The sequence below is a fragment of the Oncorhynchus nerka genome, linkage group LG17, assembly GCF_034236695.1.
Source record: "Oncorhynchus nerka isolate Pitt River linkage group LG17, Oner_Uvic_2.0, whole genome shotgun sequence".
NCBI classification, from domain to species: domain Eukaryota; kingdom Metazoa; phylum Chordata; class Actinopteri; order Salmoniformes; family Salmonidae; genus Oncorhynchus; species Oncorhynchus nerka.
The window spans coordinates 28,549,706-28,574,883 of record NC_088412.1 but is presented as its reverse complement, the minus strand read 5'-3'; the positions used below and the strand labels follow the sequence as shown (position 1 = coordinate 28,574,883).

At 45.1% G+C, this 25,178-nt stretch overlaps 1 protein-coding gene across 1 annotated transcript in view; it reads right to left on the bottom strand.

The window, feature by feature from the left end:
- LOC115145020 (centrosome-associated protein 350-like) overlaps positions 1 to 24,305 on the bottom strand; it is a 39,660-nt gene extending 15,355 nt beyond the window's left edge. Inside the window, 21 exon segments of the mRNA XM_029686227.2 lie at positions 118 to 281; positions 442 to 629; positions 793 to 933; positions 1,187 to 1,297; positions 1,478 to 1,641; positions 1,738 to 1,958; positions 6,705 to 6,897; positions 6,994 to 7,136; positions 7,395 to 7,557; positions 7,658 to 8,607; positions 10,117 to 10,238; positions 10,531 to 11,201; positions 13,270 to 13,386; positions 14,896 to 15,009; positions 16,723 to 16,809; positions 16,911 to 17,442; positions 17,444 to 17,465; positions 17,740 to 17,911; positions 18,074 to 18,188; positions 18,327 to 18,370; positions 23,966 to 24,305. Of these exon segments, the coding sequence (XP_029542087.2) occupies positions 118 to 281; positions 442 to 629; positions 793 to 933; positions 1,187 to 1,297; positions 1,478 to 1,641; positions 1,738 to 1,958; positions 6,705 to 6,897; positions 6,994 to 7,136; positions 7,395 to 7,557; positions 7,658 to 8,607; positions 10,117 to 10,238; positions 10,531 to 11,201; positions 13,270 to 13,386; positions 14,896 to 15,009; positions 16,723 to 16,809; positions 16,911 to 17,442; positions 17,444 to 17,465; positions 17,740 to 17,911; positions 18,074 to 18,125 (4,327 nt within the window). The 5' untranslated portion in view covers positions 18,126 to 18,188; positions 18,327 to 18,370; positions 23,966 to 24,305.
- Between the last annotated feature and the right edge of the window lie 873 nt (positions 24,306 to 25,178).

Below are 25,178 nucleotides of genomic sequence, written 5' to 3'. Positions count from 1 at the left end.
TCTCTTTCTAAGAGACTTCAGGCTATTTATGCATCAAACAATTATTATGCATTGCCTGTTTGTGATAATGGCTCCCTTCCAATCCCCACAATGAGTGCTATGAACCCCTGGCCTCACCTTTCTCATCCAGTAGGGACTGAACACGGTCACTGGGGATGGAGTCTTCAGTTGCTGTATGGGTCACAGCCTCCACCAGTGAGCTGTTACCCGTCTCCACCTTCCTCCTCTGTCTCTTCTCATAGGAGGCCAGGGAGGGACTCCGGTGGCTGCTTTCCCCACCACTGGGGGGGGGTACAACGCAGAGAGGACATGTGAGGGAGAAAACAATTGCTTATCTAGCCATGCCTATAAAGTTTAACCTGACCAAGCCAAGTATGCTGACAAGGAGAAACATCTCCCGGTGTCTGTCTGTGAGGAACACCAGAGTGTGAATTCCAGTACCTGATGTTGGGTCTCCTGGAAGGGGTGGAGTCAGAGCGGCTGTCCAGGGAGAAGGGCTCCTCGGTCTTGTTCTTGGCAGAAGACATCTCACCCATGAAGCTCTGGTGATGCTGCCTCTGCTGGTCAAACAGGGTGCTGATGGGAGCAGCAGCAGGGTCACCGATCTGAGAACAGGCCAGCTCCGTCATCTGAGGAGAGAGCAACTAAGTCAGCAATATATCAACTGAAAGAAACTGTGTCGAGAAGCAAGAGTCAGACATTTGCAAATACATGCAACAGTGAGGAAACAAACCAAGCCCAGTGACGGGCTGTAGGGACAAGAGTGGAGGGGGAGAGCGAGAGTGTTCGGACCTCTTTGATCTGGTGGGCAGCTACGGCCGTATAGTGTACAGACTCGGCCTGTTGGCTGATCATCTTAGCGTTGGCCTCCTGCATGCCTCCCAGAGACTGCTGCTGGGTCTGAGCCATGTTATCCTGCAGCTCCACGTGAGCCTGCAACGACACACACACAGTTCTGTTACTTAACCACACTATAACCTACACACGTCTAGTAAAATAGCTCCTTTCTCACACTACATGCAGTGAAGGTAGATTGAGTTCTATAAATATTCAAGGTGTTGGCAAATATGAAGCCACCCTCGAGAGGATCAACAATCTACCAAGTTGGTGCATGGATCTAACTCTAGGTGAGAAGTATGTGGATTCTGCAGTTGCCCGTTCTAAATGCCAGTGCTGTGTGCAGTACCCTGGCTGCTTTCTGCCGTGTCTCCTCCAGCTGCCATTGGGTCTCCAGCGCCTCCTGCTCTGCTTTCACATTCAACTCATGAAGGTCACGCTCGTGCCGCTGCTGCTGCGCCTGAAAAGGTTAGAGGTCAAAGGTCAGGACCTATGGAAAAAGGTGAATGAAAACCACCAGAACATGACTACATGCCAATAGCTAACATTTCAAGAGTGGAGTAGTGCCTATACTAAGCAGTCATATACATAAGTGAGCACTCTTCAGGTGCTCTGATTGGTTGGGTTGGGCCTCCCTCACCTTGAGTATCTGGGCAAGCGAGACACTTTCCTGCTGCGCCAGAGACACACCCCTTAACTGCTCCATGTCGCCCAGCTGACGCACAGACTCCTCTATAGACTCCAGGTAGTGGAGCTCTGCAGACATACGCTGCTGCAACACCCCTGGGATGTAGTGGAGCTCACCTGGACAACAGAGAGATGGATAGAAACAAAGGAAGTTGTAGATAGGCAATAGAGTATTTATCAAAACGGCTGAGCGGGTGTTTCTAGGTGGTATACCTGCAGCCGTGGGCTCTGCTCTGCCCCCCAGTGTAGCGGACCGGGATGAGGACGAGCTGGGGCGGGCTGAGGAGTGAGGGCAGCCGGACCCAAGACCAAGGATGTCTGCCCCGGCTAGGGAGGCGCTGCCTGGAGACACACGACGGGAACTAGAGTCTGTCGGAGAGCCAGCTGGAGACAGGCTAGGGCTTCTGGGCGACTTCTTACTGTCCAAGCCCACACTGGAACAAAGAGAAGGAAAAATAAACAATTGATTCATATGCATGCTTTCTGAAAACGTACAAACTCCCATTTGTAACTGTCAATTTAAAGAAGGCTGGATTATCGTTTGAAAAAGTGGTGGGGTGGGGGCTGGGGATTATGCTTTAAACCAAGGGTGTCAAACATATTTTGCCCCGCGGGTTACATTCAGTCTTAACCAAGGTCCGGAGGGCCGCGCTTAAAATTTCTTATATTATTTAGTCGCTGTCAAATTTGCAAAATATAGTCCCACATCCATCGCTTTTAGAATTTCTGATGCTCCCTGACTGTCGAGTATTCGAAGACTTAACAAGCTGGACAGAGTGATGAGACTATAAAATGCAAGTTCATTATCATTCCTACAGTTTTGATCATTTCAATGTCAATTGACATGATTTTTAAACAAGTGACATCAATAAGGGATCATAGCTTTCGCCTGGATTCACCTGGTCTGTCTGTCATGGAAAGTGTTTTATACACTGCTCAAAAAAATAAAGGGAACACTAAAATAACACATCCTAGATCTGAATGAATGAAATATTCTTATTAAATACTTTTTTCTTTACATAGTTGAATGTGCTGACAACAAAATCACAAAAATTATCAAAGGAAATCAAATGTATCAACCCATGGAGGTCTGGATTTGGAGTCACACTCAAAATTAAAGTGGAAAACCACACTACAGGCTGATCCAACTTCGATGTAATGTCCTTAAAACAAGTCAAAATGACGCTCAGTAGTGTGTGTGGCCTCCACGTGCCTGTATGACCTCCCTACAACGCCTGGGCATGCTCCTGATAAGGTGGCGGATGGTCTCCTGAGGGATCTCCTCCCAGACCTGGACTAAAGCATCCGCCAACTCCTGGACAGTCTGTGGTGCAACGTGGTGGATGGAGCGAGACATGATGTCCCAGATGTGCTCAATTGGATTCGGGTCTGGGGAACGGGCGGGCCAGTCCATAGCATCAATGCCTTCCTCTTGCAGGAACTGCTGACACACTCCAGCCACATGAGGTCTAGCATTGTCTTGCATTAGGAGGAACCCCGGGCCAACCGCACCAGCATATGGTCTCACAAGGGGTCTGAGGATCTCATCTCGGTACCTAATGGCAGTCAGGCTACCTCTGGCGAGCACATGGAAGGCTGTGCGGCCCCCCAAAGAAATGCCACCCCACACCATGACTGACCCACCGCAAAACCGGTAATGCTGGAGGATGTTGCAGGCAGCAGAACATTCTCCACAGCGTCTGTCACATGTGCTCAGTGTGAACCTGCTTTCATCTGTGAAGAGCACAGGGCGCCAGTGGCGAATTTGCCAATCTTGGTGTTCTCTGGCAAATGCCAAACGTCCTGCACGGTGTTGGGCTGTAAGCACAACCCCCACCTGTGGATGTCGGGCCCTCATACCACCCTCATGGAGTCTGTTTCTGACCGTTTGAGCAGACACATGCACATTTGTGGCCTGCTGGAGGTCATTTTGCAGGGCTCTGGCAGTGCTCCTCCTGCTCCTCCTTGCACAAAGGCGGAGGTAGCGGTCCTGCTGCTGGGTTGTTGCCGTCCTACGGCCTCCATCCACGTCTCCTGGTGTACTGGCCTGTCTCCTGGTAGCGCCTCCATGCTCTGGACACTACGCTGACAGACACAGCAAACCTTGCCACAGCTCGCATTGATGTGCCATCCTGGATGAGCTCAGTCTCATGCTACCACTAGAGTGAAAGCACAGCCAACATTCAAAAGTGACCAAAACATCAGCCAGGAAGCATAGGAACTGAGACGTGGTCTGTGGTCACCACCTGCAGAACCACTCCTTTATTGGGAGTGTCTTGCTAAATCCCTATAATTTCCACCTGTTGTCTATTCCATTTGCACAACAGCATGTGAAATGTATTGTCAATCGGTGTTGCTTCCTAAGTGGACAGTTTGATTTCACAGAAGTGTGATTGACTTGGAGTTACATTGTGTTTTTTAAGTGTTCCCTTTATTTTTTTGAGCAGTGTATATATATATATATATATATATATATTTTTTTTTCTACACTCAAACCACCACGGGCAGATGGAACATTAACAACTTTGATTCAGTTCAGGTATGTGTGCTATACTGCCAGAACACTAAATTAACAAGGTGAAATGGAGAACCAGGAACTAACAGAATTAAGAAAAGGGGGCCCCAGGAAAGCCATCCTAAGACATACAGTAAGTGAAGAAAATAACTTTCAATTAACATATTGTGCTGCTTTGAGCCAAACAAAAATGCCCAAAGACGTCTAATCATGATGATACAGTATAATGTGCTTCTGCTTCCTAGCTAGAAACAGAATGGTAGACAGCGGTGCATCTCTCCTGCTCCAACTGCCATTGTACACAGTGCTTTACCTTACCAGAGAACAACTGCAGCATTAAGGACTTGATCCTGAATGTAATCACTATCACATCAAGCAGACAAAGGTATGGAGGGAATCTACCACCTGGGCAAAAAAATAAAAAAATAAACACCATTGGGGAGGCTCAAATGTCCCAGGAGAAGAAAAAAACTCCCTGGCAACATGCCCATTTTGCAGTGAGGAGATTTAACAACCTCGCTGCCCAAACAAAAGAGTCAGTGTTAGGCTGCCATGAGGCAGGCTGCTGTAGACCCTTCAGCCGCAACCAGAGCAACAGCCAAAATACTATTTTTCCCTGGCACTCTGCACTAGACTTCCTAAACACATTTGAATCATTACTTCTTAGCCTCAATGCCCAGATCTATAGCCACAGCAGAATAAGCATTCTAGAGTGTTGAGTTAGCTAAAGCCATACGATGTGCAAGTGGCACGTCAATTTTACTTCAGTATTCCTTGTTATGTAGGCTAAGAATGAGCCTCAAATTTGCATTATCAGTCATGAAAACCACAGCCATATTATATTGTATACGTGTTTCCGAGTGATTTTTTAATTGTTTATGTATTTGATGGCGAAGAAGCAGCATGAGGCCAAAAACCTGACCGGGGCAGCTCTAGCAGGGCAGTAAATTCACCGAAAGGATTTGTTGGAAAGGTGGCATCCTATGACGGTGCCACGTTGAAAGTCACTGAGCTCTTCAGTAAGGCCATTCTACTGCCAACGTTTGTCTATGGAGATTGCATGGCTGTGTGCTCGATGTTACACCCTTGTCAGCAACGGGTGTGGCTGAAATAGCCGAATCCACTCATTTGAAGGGGTGTGTCCATATACTTTTGGTGATGTAGTGAATTTTGATAAAATGCATTGGGTATGACTAAATCCATTCACAAAAATAAATATAATTGTGTACAAAATATGAGGAACACCTTCCTAATATTGAGTTGCACCCACTTTTGCCCTCAAAACAGACTCAAGTTGTGGAGACAGACTCTACAAGGTGTTGAAAGTGTTCCACAGGGATGCTGGCCCATGTTGACTCCAATACTTCCCACAGTTGTGTCAAGTTGGCTTGATGTCCTTTGGGTGGTGGGCCATTCTTGATACGCGCGGGGAACTGTCGAGCAAGAAAAACACAGAAGCGTTGCAGTCCTTGACAAACCAGTGACTCTGGCACCTACTACCATAACCCGTTCAAAGGCAGTTGGATTATTTTTGTCTTGGCCATTAACACTGAGTGGCAGACATAACATCCATGTCTCAAGGCTAAAAAAATAACTATTTAACCTGTCTCCTCCTCTTTATCTACACTGATTAAAGTGGATTTAACAAGTGACATCAATAAGGGATCACTGCCTTCACCTGGTCAGTCTGTCATGGAAAGTGTTCATAATATTTTGTACACTCAGTGTATATAAATGGGCCACCCCATTATATTGGGAACTGAACTGAAAAGACCACGTTCATTCGCTGCTCAAGCCTGACAGAGTGAGATGCATCTTTATGTTGGCAAAGAGACCCTGTAGAAAGAACACTGTAGCTGATGTGGTGTCCAAGTTTACTCCAATATTCTCTCCAGTCACTTGAAATGTGTAAATATTATAAGTGGTGGTCTTTGGAAGCCAAGGACCACTTAATTTATTTATTTCACCCTTATTTTACCAGGCAAGTTGACTGAGAACAGCAACGACCTGGGGAATATTTACAGGGGAGAGGGGGGATGAAGGAACCAATTGGAGGCTGGGGATAATTAGGTGGCTATGATGGTGGGGTCAGATTTGGAATTTAGCGAGGAAACCGGGGTTAACACCACAACTCTTACGATAAGTGCCATGGGATCTTTAGTGACCACAGAGAATCAGGACACCCGTTTAACGTCCCAACCGAAAGACAGCACCCTACACAGGGCAATGTCCCCAATCACTGCTCTGGGGCATTGGGATATTTGTTTTTTGTCCAGAGGACCTCCTACTGGCCCTCGAACACCGCTCCAGCAGCATCCGGTCTCCCACCCAGGGACCGACCAGGACCACCCCTGCTTAGCTTTAGAGGCAAGCCAGCAGTGGATGCAGGGTGGTAGGCTGCTGGCTAACAAGGAAATTTTGTCGCATACCTGAAGTGAAACTGCACAGTGAAACAAATAGACCAAAAACTCATGTAATTGAAAGAGGCATTGTGCCCATATGCCAGCAATAATATCCCCACACAAATGTGCTCAGAGATTATAAGACAACCAAGAAGCTCAGGAAGGAAGGAAATACCAGTAATCACTGAAGGTCAAGGAGGATATTCAAGCTCCTGGGAATTCCCCTGAGCCCCTCAGAAGTGGTCTGGGCTGGAACGCCTTACCTGCAGTGTAAGTGGCCTGAGGCACCCCCTAGTGTACTGTCAGTGTACACACTCTTCACCAGGCTGTGGATGGAGCTTCTCTCAGAGGCTGAGCCTCCTCGTCTTGAGTCTCTAGACAGGCTCTCCCACCCCGGAGAGCAGGGGCTCCTCTGCTCCTCCACCAGAGTGGCATCACTCTTGTCTGAAGCAGTGCCTAAAGAGATGGGAGACACTTACACTAGTAAGACATTGTCACTTGGCTGTATGATTTCAGGGAAGTGGTTATTTTATTTTGTGGGGCAAGTCTCACCCCTTTTCAATGAGCCCTTTGAGTGAGGTGAAGATACTGGAGTGGAGCCTGAGGAGTGATGGGATGGCAGGTCTATAGTCCGGGTGTCATAAGGGGACCTGCGACTCATCAACTCGCCATAGTGACTGTTCCCGCTGGTGATGCTGCAATGAGACGTCGAGATAAGCCATATTTCAAGACCCACATCATGTGCATCAAACCACCACAGACTACTAAAACAACTTCAAAAACAGCAACTCACATCTGTTGAGTTGAACTCCTAGCCAGCCATGTAACATTAGTGCCACCTTGTGGTCGGGTTCCCATATTTTTTTACAGGATTTTCAAATGATGTTTTAATTGCATGAGAGGTATTCAGATAGCAACACCCAGTCATGTGACAGTGGTATAAACCACTTTACCTGCATCCGTTGTATCCTTTCTTAGACTGGCTGCTCCTGCCGCTGCTGCTACGGGACGACACAAAGTCATCCTCATACGCTGGTGCCACATCTACCGAGCTGGCTGCAGACAGGCCACAATGCACCGCAGGGGAGCTCCTGTCTGCTTGCTCCTCTCCTCCAACTGCAGGGAGAAGCCAGAGGAACAGACGATGGGTTAAACATTCGTTCTTCATTCAAAACACTTCTATGGATAGGGTGGGTGTGTAAATGTGTTGGCTAACCCTTGGTGTGGTTGTGCAGGTGGTTCTTCGTGAAGATGTTGATGACGCTATGAGGACTTCCCTTGGTCAGTTCCTCCCATGGGCCTCGGCTGCGGTCCCGTGGCTGAGAGAAGGGGAGGGTGCTGAGGGCTGGGTACTTCTCTGCCGCTCTCTGGAAGTGAGAGATGGGTTGGACGCCCTCCCTCTGGCCTGCACAGAAGTCCAGTGACCTGAGACGCTCTGCTGGTTTAGGGTCCCTCTTTATGTGCATGCGGGGGCTCTCGTTGTCCTCCGACAGGCTGCCCTCGCTCAGCAGTGGGCCCTCACTGATGGAGTCACCGCTGGAGTCATGGAGCTTGGTCTTCCCTGGTACCTCAGGGTGCTCCTCCGGCCTCTCATGGGAGCCAAGGCCTGGGGATGTCTGTGGCCTGCTGCCTGAAGCAGAGGCCCCGCCTCTCTGTTCTCTGAAGCTGTGCAGGTCGCCCACCCCTGGGAGAGCTTTGTTGTATGTGCTCTGGCCAGCACTCAGGAGCCTCTGGATCCTCAGGGACAGCTCGTCAGCAGCATCAGTGCGCTCTCTGACCGATGGGCTCACAGGCTTGGCCCAGCAGCCGTCGTCTTGAGGCTGAAGATGGGTCAGACCGGTAAGATCCATGTCCCTCGCACAGCCATAGTTGATCCCTGTGTTGGCCAGTTTCCGTGCTTCACTCTCTATGCGGGTAGACAGGGATGTGGCTGTGGCTTTCAGGGCCTCAATGCGGTTCATCTTGGTCTTGTTGGCTGCTCCTGTGAGAGTAGAGTGCTGAGGCCTGGCTGGAGGGCTGGTTCCCCTCACCCGAGAGCCCACTCCCGTTTCCAGGCCCAGGGAGAAAAGCTTGTCTGTGGGGGGAGCCAGAGCACTAGAGGGTCTGACTGCAGAACTAAGATGGTCAGGCTGCAGCCACGATGGAACTCCCAGTCCCATCTCATTCCTAAAGGAGAAAGAGTGGAGGATTAGTATTCAAATATACCATTTTTTAAACAAAGGGCTCAGAAACACTCAAAATATTGTTGTTTTGGGGATTTACAAAGTCCTTTAGTATATGGACCCATTAAATACTTTGTCCATAGGATACTATGCCAAAGGTTTAAGACATCTAAATATGCATGAAGTCATTCAAATATGTGACTTGTACAGTCTAAATAGGACTTTCTGAGAACCACCTTTGTGTTCATTATATAAGCAAAAATTGTTCAGGGTCGAGGATCAACTGAAGATTCCAAGAACTACATAGCAACTCATGAGTTTATGAACATATGCAGATGACAGTTACATCCATATTGTTTACCCTATGTGAGGACCAGACAGATATTTACAGTATCTGAAGTTACTGTTGCATCTAAACTATCACTAGAAGTACCCTATTTTATGGTTAACCGAGCATACTAGGTAAATTAGTTCTCTTGCACCTTATTTGTGGAACGATCTTCAAAATGTTCTTAAAATTTGATGTTCTGGTGCCTCTAGGGTAATTCAGAAAGCTGATTGAGGAACTTATGGAAGAGGTTTGGAACCACGAACACTCTTCCTAGAGCTGGTCGCCCGGGCAAACTGAGCAATCGGGGAGAAGGGCCTTGGTCAGGGAGGTGACCAATAACCCGATGGTCACTCTGACAGAGCTCCAGAGTTCCTCTGTGGAGATGGGAGAATCTTCCAGAAGGACAGCAATCTCTGCAGCACTCCACCAATCAGGCCTTTATGGTCGAGTGGCTAAATGAATGCTCCTCCTCAGTAAAAGGCACATGACAGCCCACTTGGAGTTTGCCAAAAGGTACCTAAAGACTCTCAGACCATGAGAAACAAGATTAAAAACACGTCTGGAGGAAACCTGGCACCATCCCGACGGTGAAGCATGGTGGTGTCAGCATCATGCTGTGGGGATGTTTTTCAGCGGCAGGGACTGAAGATACTTGTCAGGATCAAGGAAAAGATGAACAGAGCAAAGTACAGAGAGATCCTTGATGATAATCTGCTCCATAGAGCTCAGGACCTCAGACTGGGATGAAGGTTCACCTTCCAGGACAATGACCCTAAGCACACAGCCAAGACAATGCAGGAGTGGCCCAGCCAGAGCACGGACTTGAACCCGAGCCAACCTGACAGAGCTTGAGAGGATCTGCAGAGAACAATGGAGAAACTCCCCAAATACAGGTGTGCCAAGCTTGTAATATCACACCCAAGAAGACTCAAGGCTGTAGTCGCTGCCAAAGGTGCAGTAAAGGGTCTGAATACTTATAGAAATGTGATTTCAGTTTTATACTTATAATACATTTGCTAAACCTGAGGTATTGTGTGTAGATTGATGAGGGAAAAACAATTTAAATACATTTTAGAATAAGGCTGTAAACTAAAAAAATGTGGAAAAAGTCAAGGGGTCTGAATACTTTCCGAAAGGCACTGTATAAGCTGTAAGTAGTGTTTTAGTGAGGTGTGTGCTGACCTGGAGAGTGGGTGAGGTATCTCAGATAGAGACAGGTCACTGCTAGAGGAGGCACTCTGGGGTCTCTCCTGCCTCTTGTTCTCCTTGTCCGACTCCCCGGATGGCTGGTACAGGGGCCTCTGCTAAAGGAGAACACACACCACAAATAACTCACAGCTAGTTTAACTCACCACAGGATGAGTCATTTCCTACAAGCCACTTGACTACATGAAATACGAGCAATAGCATTATATGTCCAAAGTTATACTGAGGGTAATTCGACATGTCACCATTTCACATATTGGCCCTTAATGTAACAAGGACATCTATAAAAATGCATTTGACACGCCATACATACCATGCTCTATACCCACATTTTCGCTAAAGCTTGCCATGTGAGTAAGGGGACAGTGAGGGCTTCAACTATGCCTTTACCTGGTGGATGACTGTGGTAGAGGCTGGCTGAGTCTGGTAAGGCAGAGGCTCCTCTTCTAACTCAGCCTGTTCCAGTAGTAGTTTGGTGTAGGTCTCCTGCAGGCGTTTCTGTACTGAACTCTCCAGTACCGCAGGGCCCTTATTGGCTACCCCCGCTCTCTGCTTCCTATATAGCTCCTGAAGACGTTGGCTCCTGCTCTCCGCCTCCTCCCTCTGGGCCCTTCGCTCCTCCACTAACTGTCTTTTACGCTCCTCCTGTTGCCGGGTGATGTACTGGCGCACCGAGTCGGCGTCGTAGTGCCTCTTCTTGGGCCCTGGTTCTGATGGCTCTGGCTTGTTGCGCTTGGTGGGGCTGGCACTGCGGGAGCCCCGTAAGGATGAGCAACTAGCCGTCCATGCTGTGGTTCTGGCCCCGGACACTGAACCCATCCTGGGCTCCACTGGAGCTCGCTCCTCTGCTCTGTGCTCCAGCTGCAGGTCGTCCAGGATGCCCCGGATGTCTACAGACAGGAGATCTGTGTTGAGGGCCCTGTCCTCGGCTGGGCCTGCAGAGAAAGGGTCTGGGGTGGGCTGGGTGGTCCTGTCCCGGCTGCAGGGTCTCTCTGAGCTGCTGGGTCTGGACCGACGATTCAGCTCCGGACAGGGGTCCGAATTTGACCGAGGATGGGATGCTGGAAAAAAAATGCAAACGACAAGGGGTATTGTATTGATTTGTGACTAAATGTTATTGTGAATTGAAAGGAACATGTGTTTTGTGTGCATAATTAGGGGGAAAATCGTGGTAGCTATTAGGGCTGTCAGAGTTAAAGCGTTACAATTAAATGGCAATCTTTGCTACGCATTTCATTTTTGTCAGCCAAGTCCGTTTCCTCACAACACTGTTCTGTTGGTGTACTAACAGCTGCTACCAACAGCAGCAGCAGAGCGGTCTGCCTCTCTTGTAGTGCTAAAACAACTATACACGCAGCTTTGAGCAACAATTCTGAAAGAAAACTTACAGAAAGTTCAACCATTCACTTTCTCAGGCGTTTCTATAAATAACAGCAGACACTTCATTTGCACAGAAGTAGCTAGCTTGTTATGCTAACGTTAGCTAGCTAGCCAAACGAGAATGTTTAGAATGTAATGGCAGAATGCCTCTAGATTAAACTCAGATTTTAAAAACAGAACAGCCATTCAATTTAGCTATGTTTCTGTTAATAGTCCTCAGGTCAAAAGAAATGATCAAATTATCCCAATTCTTGTAGTAACAGCTTGTAACTAGTTCATGTTGAAGAACATGGATAAGAAGTAGTCTAGGCTAGATCTAATAGCTGTATGATATTTTACATGAACTCAAGACTTAAATGATCTGTTATTATTCAATTGTCTTAAATAGTCTATTTTGTGTTAAATTGTTCCTACAACCCAATGTGATGTGTTTTAATTGAAACATCTTCAATAAATTTGAGATTAACCAAAGTCAACTACAGAAAACCATGCGATTAACTTGATAAATGTTTGTAATGGTTTGACAGCCCTAGTAGCTATATCCAGACAACACATCTACAATTGTTTAAGTAAATGTTCTGTGTGGAGGTCAAGTTTTAATGTCACTCGCAGAAGTACAGTGAAATGCCTTTTTTGCAAAGTCTAACCCCAACAATGCAGAAATTAATATAGCAGTAAAAAAAGAGACTGGCAGTACAACCCTTTAAGCAGCCTCATGCTTCTCCCCCACCCCCCAGATATGAGTCTACCACCAGCACAACCCATGGAAACCAGACCATGCTGAATTGCGCAGTCAGTCAGAAACGGCTAGTCAATCTTAATTCATTCCGGTCACTGACAGCCAAAGTTGGCTAATGTAGGGAGACTGCCTGTGCTAGAAGAGACGACAAACTCGATATTTATTGATATTCCTTTAGCCGTGCACTGTACGCCTTGCAATAAACAAACAAAAACATGAACGCCACATATACAGTAACACAAATGCAATTTTCTGCATTTATGAGAGTGCCATTAGGTGTCCATGTAAACATGATTATTAGGGGAATCGTTCTTCTTGCATAGCATGTAAACATTTTAATCAAACTATTATATGAATCTGACTATCCACAACAATCTCATTATTGTGTGCATGTAGCCGTACACATGATTGTGTGATTAAGTGGAGGGGGATGAGGGGGAGTGGAGGGGGTGAGAGGGATAGAGGAGAGAAGGCCAAGTAGAGCAGAGATGGGTGAGGATAGTGGATAGTGCCTAAAGAAAGTATTCAGACCCCTTGACCTTTTCCACTTTGTTACGTTACAGCCTTATTCTAAAATTGATTAAATTAAGGGGGTTTTCCCATCAATCTACACACAATACCCCATAATGACAAAGCAAAAACAGGTTTAGAAAATTTCGCACATTTAAAAATAAACTGAAATATCACATATACCTAAGTATTCAGACCCATTACTCAGTACTTTGTAGAAACATCTCAAGGATGATCAATGGAAACAGGGTGCACCGGAGCTTAATTTTGAATCTCATAGCAAAGGGTCTGAATACTTACGTAAATAAGCTTTCTGTTTATGTTTAATAAATATGCAATCATTTCTAAAAACCTGTTTTTGCTTTGTCATTATGGGATAATGTGTAGATTGCTGAGGATTCTTTTTTATTTATTCTGAATAAAGCTGTAATGTAACAAAATGAAGAAAAAGTCAAGGGGTCTGAATACTTTCCAAAGGCACTGTGTGTCTCCCAACCCACCTGTCCTGGCCAGTCTGTCTGTGGGCTCTGGCCTTTGCTCTTGAGGCAGACGTGGAGCGGGGCCCAGTACCATCTTCACCAGCTTCTGGCCCTCCCGCCATGACGTGGTGCTGATCACTGCAGCAACAGGGAGAACACCACGAAAACACACAGAAAGGTCATGGTCGCTGTAGAGTTCAGCAGTAATGACTTATGGCAGGACTGTTTATCAGAAAGCAAAGACTTTCAACTTAGAATCCTTAATTGAAACAAAGTGGTCAACCCTGCTCTGTTTTGGTAAAAAGCTGAGGGATATACATGAAATTTTTGCCACTCAGTAATAGACAGGGCTATGGATGCAAGAACTGGCCATCCATGATATCAAAATGACAGTTAACTATGCGTTGAGGCTATACAGTGTTTGTTTACATTTACATAGTTACAAACATTGGAGTAAAACTAGCTTTTAATTGGGTTATGGGGTACAACAGTTGAACTCATGAGGTATTTATAAGTTACATCCTTCAAGATTTAATTGGTACATATAATTCATTTCTATGTCCAGAAATTGATGTTTCAACAGCTTATTGCCCCTTGAAAATGTGTCCAAAAAAACCCTAATGCTGTTTTACTGAAGTGATACTCACTTGCACAAAAGAGACATAATGATGTCGTCTCGCTCTAATATGAAGTCTTGAGAGAAATTATTTTAGAGCTGCATTATGTAAATGTAATGAGTATGGGTCAATTATGCACCATCTGCATAACCAACTTTGAAAATATTTTTTAAAATGTCTTCATAAAAAGGTGTCAGCACTGCAGTGAACTCAAGGGATCTAGCACAAAGCACAGTGTTGCTGGATTCATTTTCAACAAATGGAACATTACCATTTCTCAATTCTTCCATTACTTTGAATAATATAGCCTACCGATTTGCTCTACAAAGCAGGGGCTGACGTTAGGCCAGCAGCTGTTCCTGTTTGGTATAGGAGCTGAACTTGATCCTAGATTTCAGGGGGCTATTTCTGGTGAGCGGGCTGGGAGCAGATGTCCAGCAGCAGGAACACAGGGTAAGACTACACTATACCACACTCATCTCACTTTCCACTGCACTGTGAAGAACACACACACAGAGACAGAGAGAGAGAGAGGCAAAGAAAGAAAGAGGGAGGCTGGTGTGGGCCCAGTACAGGGTGGCTGTCAGAGAGCTGGTATGCCCAGCCCAGCAGAACTGTGCCGCATCTGCATTCCAACTACAGTGTGCATCTACACTGCTGCTTGCTTGCAATCAGCATGCGATACTTTGTGGATAAGTGACTTAAATGGTGCCACTGACAAACAGAGGCCTGTTTAAGAGCACACAGTTAAGGCCTTATGTGGTACACGCCTTCCAGATGTATTCACTGTGATACGCCTGCTCAGGTTCAGTGTGCGTGCTGCACAGTAACTAATGAACCAAAACAAATGAGGAGATTCCCCCTGTTTGTGAAAGACCCCTGGGCTTTGTAATGAATTATCACCTACACACACAATATTGGAGGAGCTTCCACATCTTCTATTGAACGCATAGACCCAGGATGAGTAAGCACGAGAGACTAATAAAAAGCGAGATAGAGAGAGACGGGGATAAATGAAAAGAGATCCAACCTAGCTTGGTTTCCGGGTCGGGAACAGAAGCTGATTTATGGATTTTCCTCACAGGCTTGGACGGCTTCCTTTCCTTAGCCTTCTCTGCGGGTCGCTGCTTGGGCTTGGTGCTCTCTAAGACGGGGAGAAAGGATATGACATGACAGTTTGAACACAAAAGAGGGAAAAATAACAGAACTATCAAATTTCTAAAAAGTTGCTACCTTCCTGAAAGACATCTGAATGCAAAACAAAGCAATTGAATATGAAGCTGGTGGACTGTAACAGTATCAGAGGACGAAGCAGAGAACTTTGGCATGAAAACCTGTGAGGAAGCCCAGGAATCAGCAAAGAGCCAGGGAGGACAAAGAAAATACAAAAATGTTTCTTCAGTCATACAAAATGGTAGGGTAGCGAGCAGTGCTGCGGTTGTGGCAAAATGCCTGGAAAATCTGCTGCAGCAAAAACCTCACCACATTCATCAAGTTATCCTAAATTTAGAGGACACTCATTTCTTTGGTGGAAATGTTTTCTCTCAAAATCATTCTTGTCCGAAATAGGACAGTTGCTTTATTTATTGAAGGAAACAGTTGACTGGGATAGGTAAAATAGCTCTTAGTCTTTCTGAAAATACTGGAGTGTATTTTATGCCATCTCATTTCCAGGGCAGTTTGAACGGCAGAGCAGTATTTAAGCACAGGAGCTTGAAATCGGAACAACAACTATATTTATAGCCTAGTATTACAGTTTTTTTCCCCAGATCGAACTGGGAGTTTAGGTATTGGGAGTGGCAATAGGTCTGGTCAGCTAATCTGAATGGCCCTGGACAATAATATTTGGCCCCCATCTTGACATTGTAGAGAAATTTGTTTTACTTTTTTTTGCCAATTTCTTGCAATTCTACAGATTTCTCCATGGAGCGGAGAGAAAATGTTGCAATTTTAAAGCAAATTTCATGCGATTCCACTTATTCTGCATGGAGCCGAGAAGATTTTGCAGTTTTAAAGTTAATTTCCTGCAATTCTATGCATTTTGCCATGGCTAATGCAGTGTTCTTATGCTCAAACATAAAATAAATGGTCTCGAATTCAGTTCTCAGAATTGTTAGTTCTCAAAGATTATATAGGTCCATCATCTTTTCTACATACTTTATATCCGGTTTTAGTAGTTCAAGTAAAACAAAGCATTCTTCCATCCCAAAGATTATGTGGCTCGAAAAGAAAAACACTTAAAGACTTTGCAGACTATGATTTTAGCCGCCTTTTGCCACGATTTTGCCGTATCAGACAAAATGTTCATGTTCACGTGGGCAAATCCTTCTGATAAATGCACAAAATCGCCAATCAAAATAAATGTTCTAACACAGCGACCAAGTTATTTTGGGGGAACTTTGACCCCTGTATCATAGAAACATGTAATACATGGGAAAATGTGTACAATTGCAGGAAATGAGCATTAAAACTGCTAAAAATTCTCCGCCAACAAAAGGTGTGAACAAGGGATCGCATGGGTTGCAAGGTGGGGGTTTGTTATTATGCCAGTAAACGACAATATCCATTCAGACCTGTGCCACCATGAAATTTGTATGATCAGATCTTCTCAAATAGTACTTGCGCACCCCTGGACTATGCTGACCATCTGATGCCCTTTTCCATTGTAAATCCACTATGACGTCAACAGCCCATTGATTCTATTGAGCGGTGATGAGCTGGCAGTTCATCTCCACAGTCCTTTCAGTCACTCCCCACATCTGTCAATAACCCCTGTTAACTGCAGGGGTCATTATGTAAGCATAGCTAATAGCATAGGGTGTGTCCTTTGATTGGTCATCTACCACTCAGTGCTCACCTGACAGCTGGCGAGACAGGTCTCTGTAGATCTCTCGCCACACTTTACCATCAGGAGTGCAGATCTTGGTCTCACTCCTGTTGAAACCTGATAAGAACAAATGACTGTTTGGTTTGAAGGAATTATGTAATCAGATTTTTACATCCAGTGCAATTGGAGACCAACTTTCTCTATCCAGTGGGCTTTACCTTTGTATATAGGTGCCGGAGGTGCGGCTGCCACTTTGCGTATCTTAGCCGTGGGTACGGTGGTGGTCTCCACAGCTCCACTGATGCCCACAGGCTGCTCCAGCAGCCTGTCTCTGTCAGCAGCCTCCAGGTGCTCTCTCTGTCTGCGGATCGTCTCCTTCAGCTTCTCCAGCTTGTCGTCAGGCTTCCTCCGCCTCAGGTTCTCCAGCCTCTGGGAGGCCGAACCAGGGCTTGAGGAAACAGTCTCTGCTGGGGGTGGGGCCGGGCCCTCCAGGGTGTGTGCTTTGGGCCTGTGCTCCGGGCCCCCCTCCTTGTTAGCGTCCCTGGCTGTAGCAGCGTGGCCTGGGGGCCGCAGGGCTTCCAGCGTGGGACAGTGGTTGAGGTAGCGCACCACAGTGCTGTCCAGAGCAGACGAGTGTGTCTGCTGGTCTCGCGTGTCGCTCTGGTAGACCAGCTGGCTGAGACAGGAGTCCGGGGGAGGGGGGGTGGCATCCTCCGACTGCAGACTCTGGGCCTCCAGCTGGGAGGAGGTCAGGGGGTGTTGGGGTTGCTTCCCTGAGGGGGGATCACTTAAGCATTCAGGCTATTTGAACGGGATGTGTCAAGATCACATGGCTTTGAATGGCAGCCTTATGTGCAAAGACCTACACATGTACATGTGGCTGTAAAAGTAGAGACTTAACGACCATCTCTGACTGCAGGACCTATAGGGTAGGTCAGGAACTAAAAACAACCTTTTGCACTGTATCGTCGCACAACTTCAGCATACATTAGTAAACATGGTAGAAATACACTTAAAATGTTTTTACATCTCATTAACAGTGCATACCTATAAGAGGTCAGAGGCTCTTTAAACTCAACACAGTTGTTCCTGTGGACGTTGCTGTCCTGTGTGGTGTTCCTCAGGGGGCTGCGGGAGCTCTTGTCTGGGCTCCGATGACTCCTCCTTCTGGACTTGGAGGTTCCGCCTGCCTGGGAGCAGTCCTCTGTGCGCCGCCCATCTGAGTCAGGAGAGATAGGGTTAGAATTCCTGCAAAGTAACCTTGCAATGCAAAACAACGCAAAGTAATGACGATGCCTGCTGCTAAGTCCAGTTTGAGAACCTTCTTCTGTAAATAGTAACCATGGCTTACAAGGATGAGATATATCATTGTGTACCTCACCTCTGCGGCTCACTTTCCTGGTGGCGCCCCCAGAGCTTTTCTTTGTATCCATGACGGAATCCAGCAGAACTCCAGAGCCAGGAGAAGCCTCCAGGTGGTTCTCAATGTGCTGCAACTGCAAGGAAAACAAAAGCGCCTGACTCAGACAAAGAATGCAGAACAAAAACTCAAATGCCACAGCCCATGCATTAAGTGGTGAGTCTACAAAAATAGAAAATCTGTGAAACAACATTGTTAATATGGGTTTACTTACAGCAGCTTTGGTCTGATTCAGACTTTTCCATGCAGCTGACAGCTCTGAGGAGAGAAAGGCATTAAAAAAATGTTTTAATTTAAAATCAGCAACACAAAAAGGCAAACAAAGCCTTTGCAGCCCCATAGAGACATTCGAGGTAACTTGAAGATGTATCCCACATCCTTATTTCTTCAGTGTGACAGACAGAATGTTGCACTAATAGAAGAATGGTAATAGAAGTATGGGCTCCCGAGTGGTGCAGTCGGGTAAGGCACTGCACCTCAGTGCTTGAGGTGTCACTACAGACACTCTGGTTCAAATCCAGGCTGTAATACAACCGGCCGTGATTGGGAGTCCCATAGGGCAGCGCACAATTGGCCCAGCGTCAGCTGGGTTTGGCCGGTGTAGGTCAATCATTGTAAATAAGATTTTGTTCTTAACTTTACTCGCCTAGTTAAATAAAGGCTCAATCAAAAAAATTGCATCAGACATTAAGAAGCTGTCCTGCCCAGTAGTCTGCGCCGGGACAGTCAGTGGTGGCTCATTCCACTTGGAGCTCCACATCACTCCTGTTCAACTTCAATTAGAAAAGTTTATTTTATTAAAATTGCTTAAGTTCAGTGTGGCTGTACATTTACATTTACATTTAAGTCATTTAGCAGACGCTCTTATCCAGAGCGACTTACAAATTGGTGCGTTCACCTTATGACATCCAGTGCCTTTGGGAAAGTATTCAGACCACACTACAGCCTTATCCTAAAATTGACTAAATTAAATAAAAATCAGCAATTACATAAGTATTCAGACCCTTTGCTATGAGACTCGAAATTGAGCTCAGGGGCATCCTGTTCCCATTGATCATCCTTGAGATGCAACTAAAACTTGGAGGCCACCTGTGGTAAATTCACTTGATTGGACATTATTTGGAAAGGCACACACCTGACTATATAAACGTTGTAGAGTTGACAGTGCATGTCAGAGGAAAAATCAAGCCATGAGGTCGAAGGAATTGTCCTAAAGACTCTCGGACCATGAGAAAAAAAAGAAGAGTCTCTGGTCTGATGAAACCAATATTGAACTCTGGCCTGAGCGCCAAGCGTCACATCTGGAGGAAACTTGGCACCATACCTACGGTGAAGCATGGTGGTGGCAGGATCATGCTGTGGGGGATATTTTTCAGTGGCAGGGAATGGGAGACTAGTCAGGATTGAGGGGAAAGACGAATGGAGAAAAGTACAGAAAGATCCTTGATGAAAACATGCTCCAGAGTGCTCAGGACCACAGACTGGGGAGAAGGTTCACTTTCCGACAGGACAACGACCCTAAGCACACAGCCAAGACAAAGCATATATAATATGAATATAATGTTTACATACCCTACATTATTTATCTCATATGTATATACTGTACTCTATATCATCTACTGCATCTTTATGTAATACATGTATCACTAGCCACTTTAAATTATGCCACTTTGTTTACATACTCATCTCATATGTATATACTGTACTCGATACCATCTACTGCATCTCGCCTATGCCGCTCTGTACCATCACTCATTCATATATCTTTATGTACATATTCTTTATCCCTTTACACTTGTGTGTATAAGGTAGTGGTTTTGGAATTGTTAGCTAGATTACTCGTTGGTTATTACTGCATTATCGGAACTAGAAGCACAAGCATTTCGCTACACTCGCATTAACATCTGCTAACCATGCGTATGTGACAAATAAATTTGATTTGATTTAGAAGTGGCTTTGGGACAAGTCTCAATGTCCTCGAGTGGCCCAGCCAGATCCCAAACTTGAACCCAATCGTATATCTCTGGAGAGACCTGAAAATAGCCATGCAGCAACACTCCCCATCCAACCTGACAGAGCTTGAGAGGATCTGCAGAGAACAATGGGAGAAACTCCCCAAGTACAGGTGTGCCAAGCTTGTAGGGTCATATCCAAGACTCAAGGCTGTAATCGCTGCCAAAGGTAATTCAAAAAAGTACTGAGTAAAGGGTCTGAATAATAATAAGGGTCTGTAATAATTTCACATAAAAAAATAATGTTTTTTTGCTTTGGGTATTGGGTGTAAATTGATGAGGGGGAAAAACAAATGAATTCATTTTAGAATAAGGCTGTAACCTAACAAAATGTGTAAAAAGTCAAGAGGTCTGAATACTTTCCGAAGGCACTGTATGTGAGAAATAGGAACCTAATGTCAGCAGCAGTACGTTTATGCTGCCATCTATCCAGGAAAACAGAGTTCAAACCACCTGAGCAGACACACATTGAAGCCAAACACTGCATTAATGCTACTTGCAGGCAGGCAAAGAATCTAAGTGACTGGGACCAGCACCTCTTACCCAGCATCTGCAGAGGTTCAAAACAGGATTGATTATACATACGTATGGATGTATGAAAGAAATAAATAACCAATGTATCATTAATGACAGACTGCTGACTCAAGAGCTGTTGCACTTCCATTTAAAGAGCTGTTCCATTTCCATTCCAACCGGTTCTACAGCAAATACCTAACAAGGTTTCCTTATGACGGGACAGGAACATAGGAAAGAAAAATACATGACTTTGGGTGTATTATTTATCACACAAAGTCTTCACGTAGGGTGACAGTAGAAGCAATGCATTTTCCGCCAATGTTGAAATTGCTTAAATTAATCAAAATCACAATTGTATGTCACATGCGCCAAATACAACAGGTGTAGCCCTTACTGTGAAATGCTTACTTACAAGCCCTTAACCAACAACGCAGATCAAGAAATAAAGTTAAAAATTAAAAAGTAACAAATAACAAGGCTATATACAGGGAGGACCAGTAACGAGTCAATGTGCGGTGGTACAGGTTAGTTGAGGTCATTAGTACATCTAGGTAGGGATAAAGTGACTACGCACAGATAAACAGCAAGTAGCAGCAGAGTTAAAACAAAGGAGGGGGTGTCAATGTAAATAGTACAGGTGGCCGGCCATTTGATTAATTGTTCAGCAGTTTTATGGCTTGGGGTAGAAGCTGTTAAGGAGCTTTTTGGACCTAGACTTGGCACTCCAGTACTGCTTGCCATGTGGTAGCAGAGAGAACAGTCTATGACTTGGGTGACTAGTCTGACAATTTTTTGAGCCTTCTTCTGACACCGTATAGTATATAGGTCCTGGATGGCAGGAAGCTTGGCCCCAGTGAAGTACTGGGTCGTACACACTACCCTCTGTAGCACCCTACAGTCAAAACCCGAACAGTTGCCATACCAGGCGGTGATGTAACCGGTCAGGATGCTCTCGATGGTGCAGCTGTAGAACTTTTTGAGGATCAGGGGACCCATGCTAAAACTTTTCAGTCTCCTGAAGGGGAAAAGGTGTTGTTGTGCCCTCTTCACGACTGTCTTGGTGTGCTTGGACCATGTTAGTTTGTTGGTGATGTGGACACCAAGGAACTTGAAGCTCTCGACCCGCTCCACTACAGCCACGTCAATGTTAATGGGGGCCTGTTCAACTCCCTCTCCTTTGACTTGCTCACGTTGAGGGAGAGGTCGTTGTCCATATCTGACCTCCTCCCTGTAGGCTGTCTCATCGTTGTCAGTGATTAAGCCTAACAAATTTAATGATGATGTTGGAGTCGTGCTTGGCCACGCAGTCGTGGGTGAACAGGGAGTACAGGAGGGGACTAAGCACGCACAACTGAGGGGCCCCAGTGTTGAGGATCAGCATGGCAGATGTTGCATACCATACCTGGGGGCGGCCTGTCAGGAAGTCCAGGATCCAGTTGCAGAGGGAGGTGTTTAGTCCCAGGGCCCTTAGCTTAGTGATAAGCTTTGTGGGCACAATGGTGTTCAACGCTGAGCTGTAGTCAATGAACAGCATTCTCACATAGGGGTTCCTTTTGTCCAGGTGGAAAAGGGCAGTGTGGAATGAGATTGAGATTATGTCAACTGTGGATCTGTTGGGATGGTATGCGAATTGGAGTGGGTCCAGGGTTTCCGGGATGGTGTTGATGTGAGCCACAACCAGCCTCGAAGCACTTCACGGCTACCGATGTGAATGCTACAGGGCGGTAGTTATTGAGGCAGGTTACCTTCGCTTTCTTGGGCACAGGGACTATGGTGGTCTGCTTGAAACATGTAGGTATTACAGACTCGATTTGGGAGAGGTTGAAAATATCAGTGAAAACACTTGCCAGTTGGTCCGCGCATGATTTGAGTACACGACCTGGTAATCTGTCTGGCCCTGCAGCTTTGTGAATGTTGAATCTGTTTAAAGGTCTTACTCACATCGGCTACAGAGAGCATGATCACACAGTAGTCCGGAACAGCTGGTGCGCTCATGCATGCTGCAGTGTTGCTTGCCACGAAGCAAGCATAAAAGGCATTTAGCTCATCTGGTAGTCTCGCGTCACTGGGCAGTTTGAGGCAGGTTTTCCCTTTGTAGTCCGTAATAGTTTGCAAGCCCTGTCACATCCGACGAGCGTCAGAGCCGGTGTTCTAGGATTCAATCTTAGTCCTGTATTGACGCTTTGCCTGTGATGGTTCATCTGAGGGCATATCGGGAATTCTGATAAGGTCCATGTATTCTTTGGAAAAACAAAAAAAAAAAAAAAACAGGGCCTTCTGGAATCTCATATTTCACACTCCATACATTCCTCTCATGTCACTGCAGTTTACTCATAATAAACGACACAACTAGGTTTAATAGGTTCTCTATGTAATAAACAACAGCTCAGGCTGGCATGGATGACTATTTCAAATGGTGTTTTAATATTCAAGATCCAGCCTACAGCCCATCTACTCGCAGCAACCACTTTTGACAGTCTGGCTGAAAACCCAGTGACAGCCACAAACTAAGTGTAAAATGACAGCTACAAGCTACAGTTTCAGTGTTATTAACGTTACATTTTAAAAGACATTGTCATAAACAGTTACTACTATAAATCTGCCAAATAATTTTCAACAAAAGCAGAACAGCTGAGGTGTGGCTCCCAACCAAGTTAAATCAACTTGGTTAGTTAGCTAGTAGGCGATTAAACCCAACTCCACGATACATTTGGTGAATAATTATTCACAGAAACTGTCGCGTATTACAGTTTGAAGCACAACATCGGTCGGCTGCAAGTAGTTCTCATTGTCACTGCAACGGAGAGGTGATCATTTGTAACCAATCTAGAAAAACTTACTATCCAGTTTTTTATTGAATATTAAAAACATACAATATACTTGCAGTGAAGCCGCTGAACAACTACATCACATTATTAGTCATCTAAGTGAATAGTTAGTTAGCCTAGCTAGTTTACTAATTGTAGCTAGCTAACGTAAGTTAACGTTACCTAACTAATTATTTGCCAATCGGGGACTTACATGACATATAGTATAGAACATTTTATATTTAATCATAACTCTTCGGTAACTATGGGGATGCTTGTGCTGTGGGCTATGGGCTTGATAACATTAGCAAGCAAACATCCCCTGTTTCTAGCTGAAAGTGACAGCAGGCTAACACAGTTAGCTAGCTAGCTAGCTATCAAACTTTACTAACGCAATGTTCGCTAACAAGTGGCGTAATATTAGTTAACTTTGTAGTTAGAACGCTAACGATAGTTTGGGGCTTCGTTTAGATGTAATTTTGCACAACTTCTAAAATATGCCAATCGTGGCTACATACCGGTCCGGGTGACGCTCCAAACTAGATGTCCATAGCTCGTGATGATGGTAATTTCTTGATGATGGACATAAAATCAGGAAACTTTTCCAAAACCGACCAAGGCCGCTGCTACTGCTACAGTAGCTAGCCTACTGTCAGATTTTTGCCAGCTATTAAACTAATTAGCTGCCGCCTCTTGTCAATGCCACAGGCTTGGAGAGTTTGGTTTTTAGCTTCTATCAATAAATAGCTAACCGCCTTCCCGTCTTTTCCTGGTTACAGTGTTGATATTCCCCGACATTTATGAGTTAGTTAGACTGTCCACCATTGACAAAATAACAACAGGAAACTGGTGACGTGTAAACTCGCGGGAGGTGGAAACGTGACTTCACAAAACAAGACTGGAGCCACAGGTTAAGTTATTCAAATCCTTGCTGGAGCCGTCTTCAGCGGGTGGAGTCCAGAGGGGTTGCGTCACTAGTTACTGCAGACAAAATAGAAATTGGCGATATATAATTTATTTACCTTTAAATTAAGGTTAGGCATAAGGTTAGCAGTGTGATTAAGGTTAAGGGTAGGTTTAAAATCAGAAATTGTAGAAACAGGCGGAGTTTAGCCATTTAAAAAAAAAATATATATATATATATATTTTCTTTTTTTAACCGTCTTAAAATACAGTTCAATTTATTTTTGTAAGGTACGAAAATGTGTTTTTCTGTTTGTAAATTTACATTTGTGTATATGAAATTTGGCCAAAAGAATAATGAAATTAATTACATAAAAATGTTTCCGCTTATTTCTATTGTATGTAAAGAATCCAAACAGTACATCTCTCCACAATAGTGTAAAATCTTCATAAATGTGTTCAATTATAAACCTACTGATGTCTTGCCACAGTTTTCTTACATGCATACAATGCAAAAAAGACGCAAAACTGTTTCTGGGTGGTCATTACAAAAGGAGCAATTTGAGTTGATGTTTTCCTTACACTTCTTCATATAGTGGTTGGCAGGATAATATTTATGAATAATTTTAAAGGAAACTTCCTTAATTTTGTTAACAAGTAGGTATGTGTGTGGCAACATCCAAACTTTTTTCCAACAGATATTATCAATAAATCCATTCCAATAAAGCATGACATAAGGTATAGATACAAACATCCTGCTGAAACAAGGATCGTATCACTCTGTTGTTGAATGGACCAAAAGAGAAACAAATCTTTCCTACTGATGAG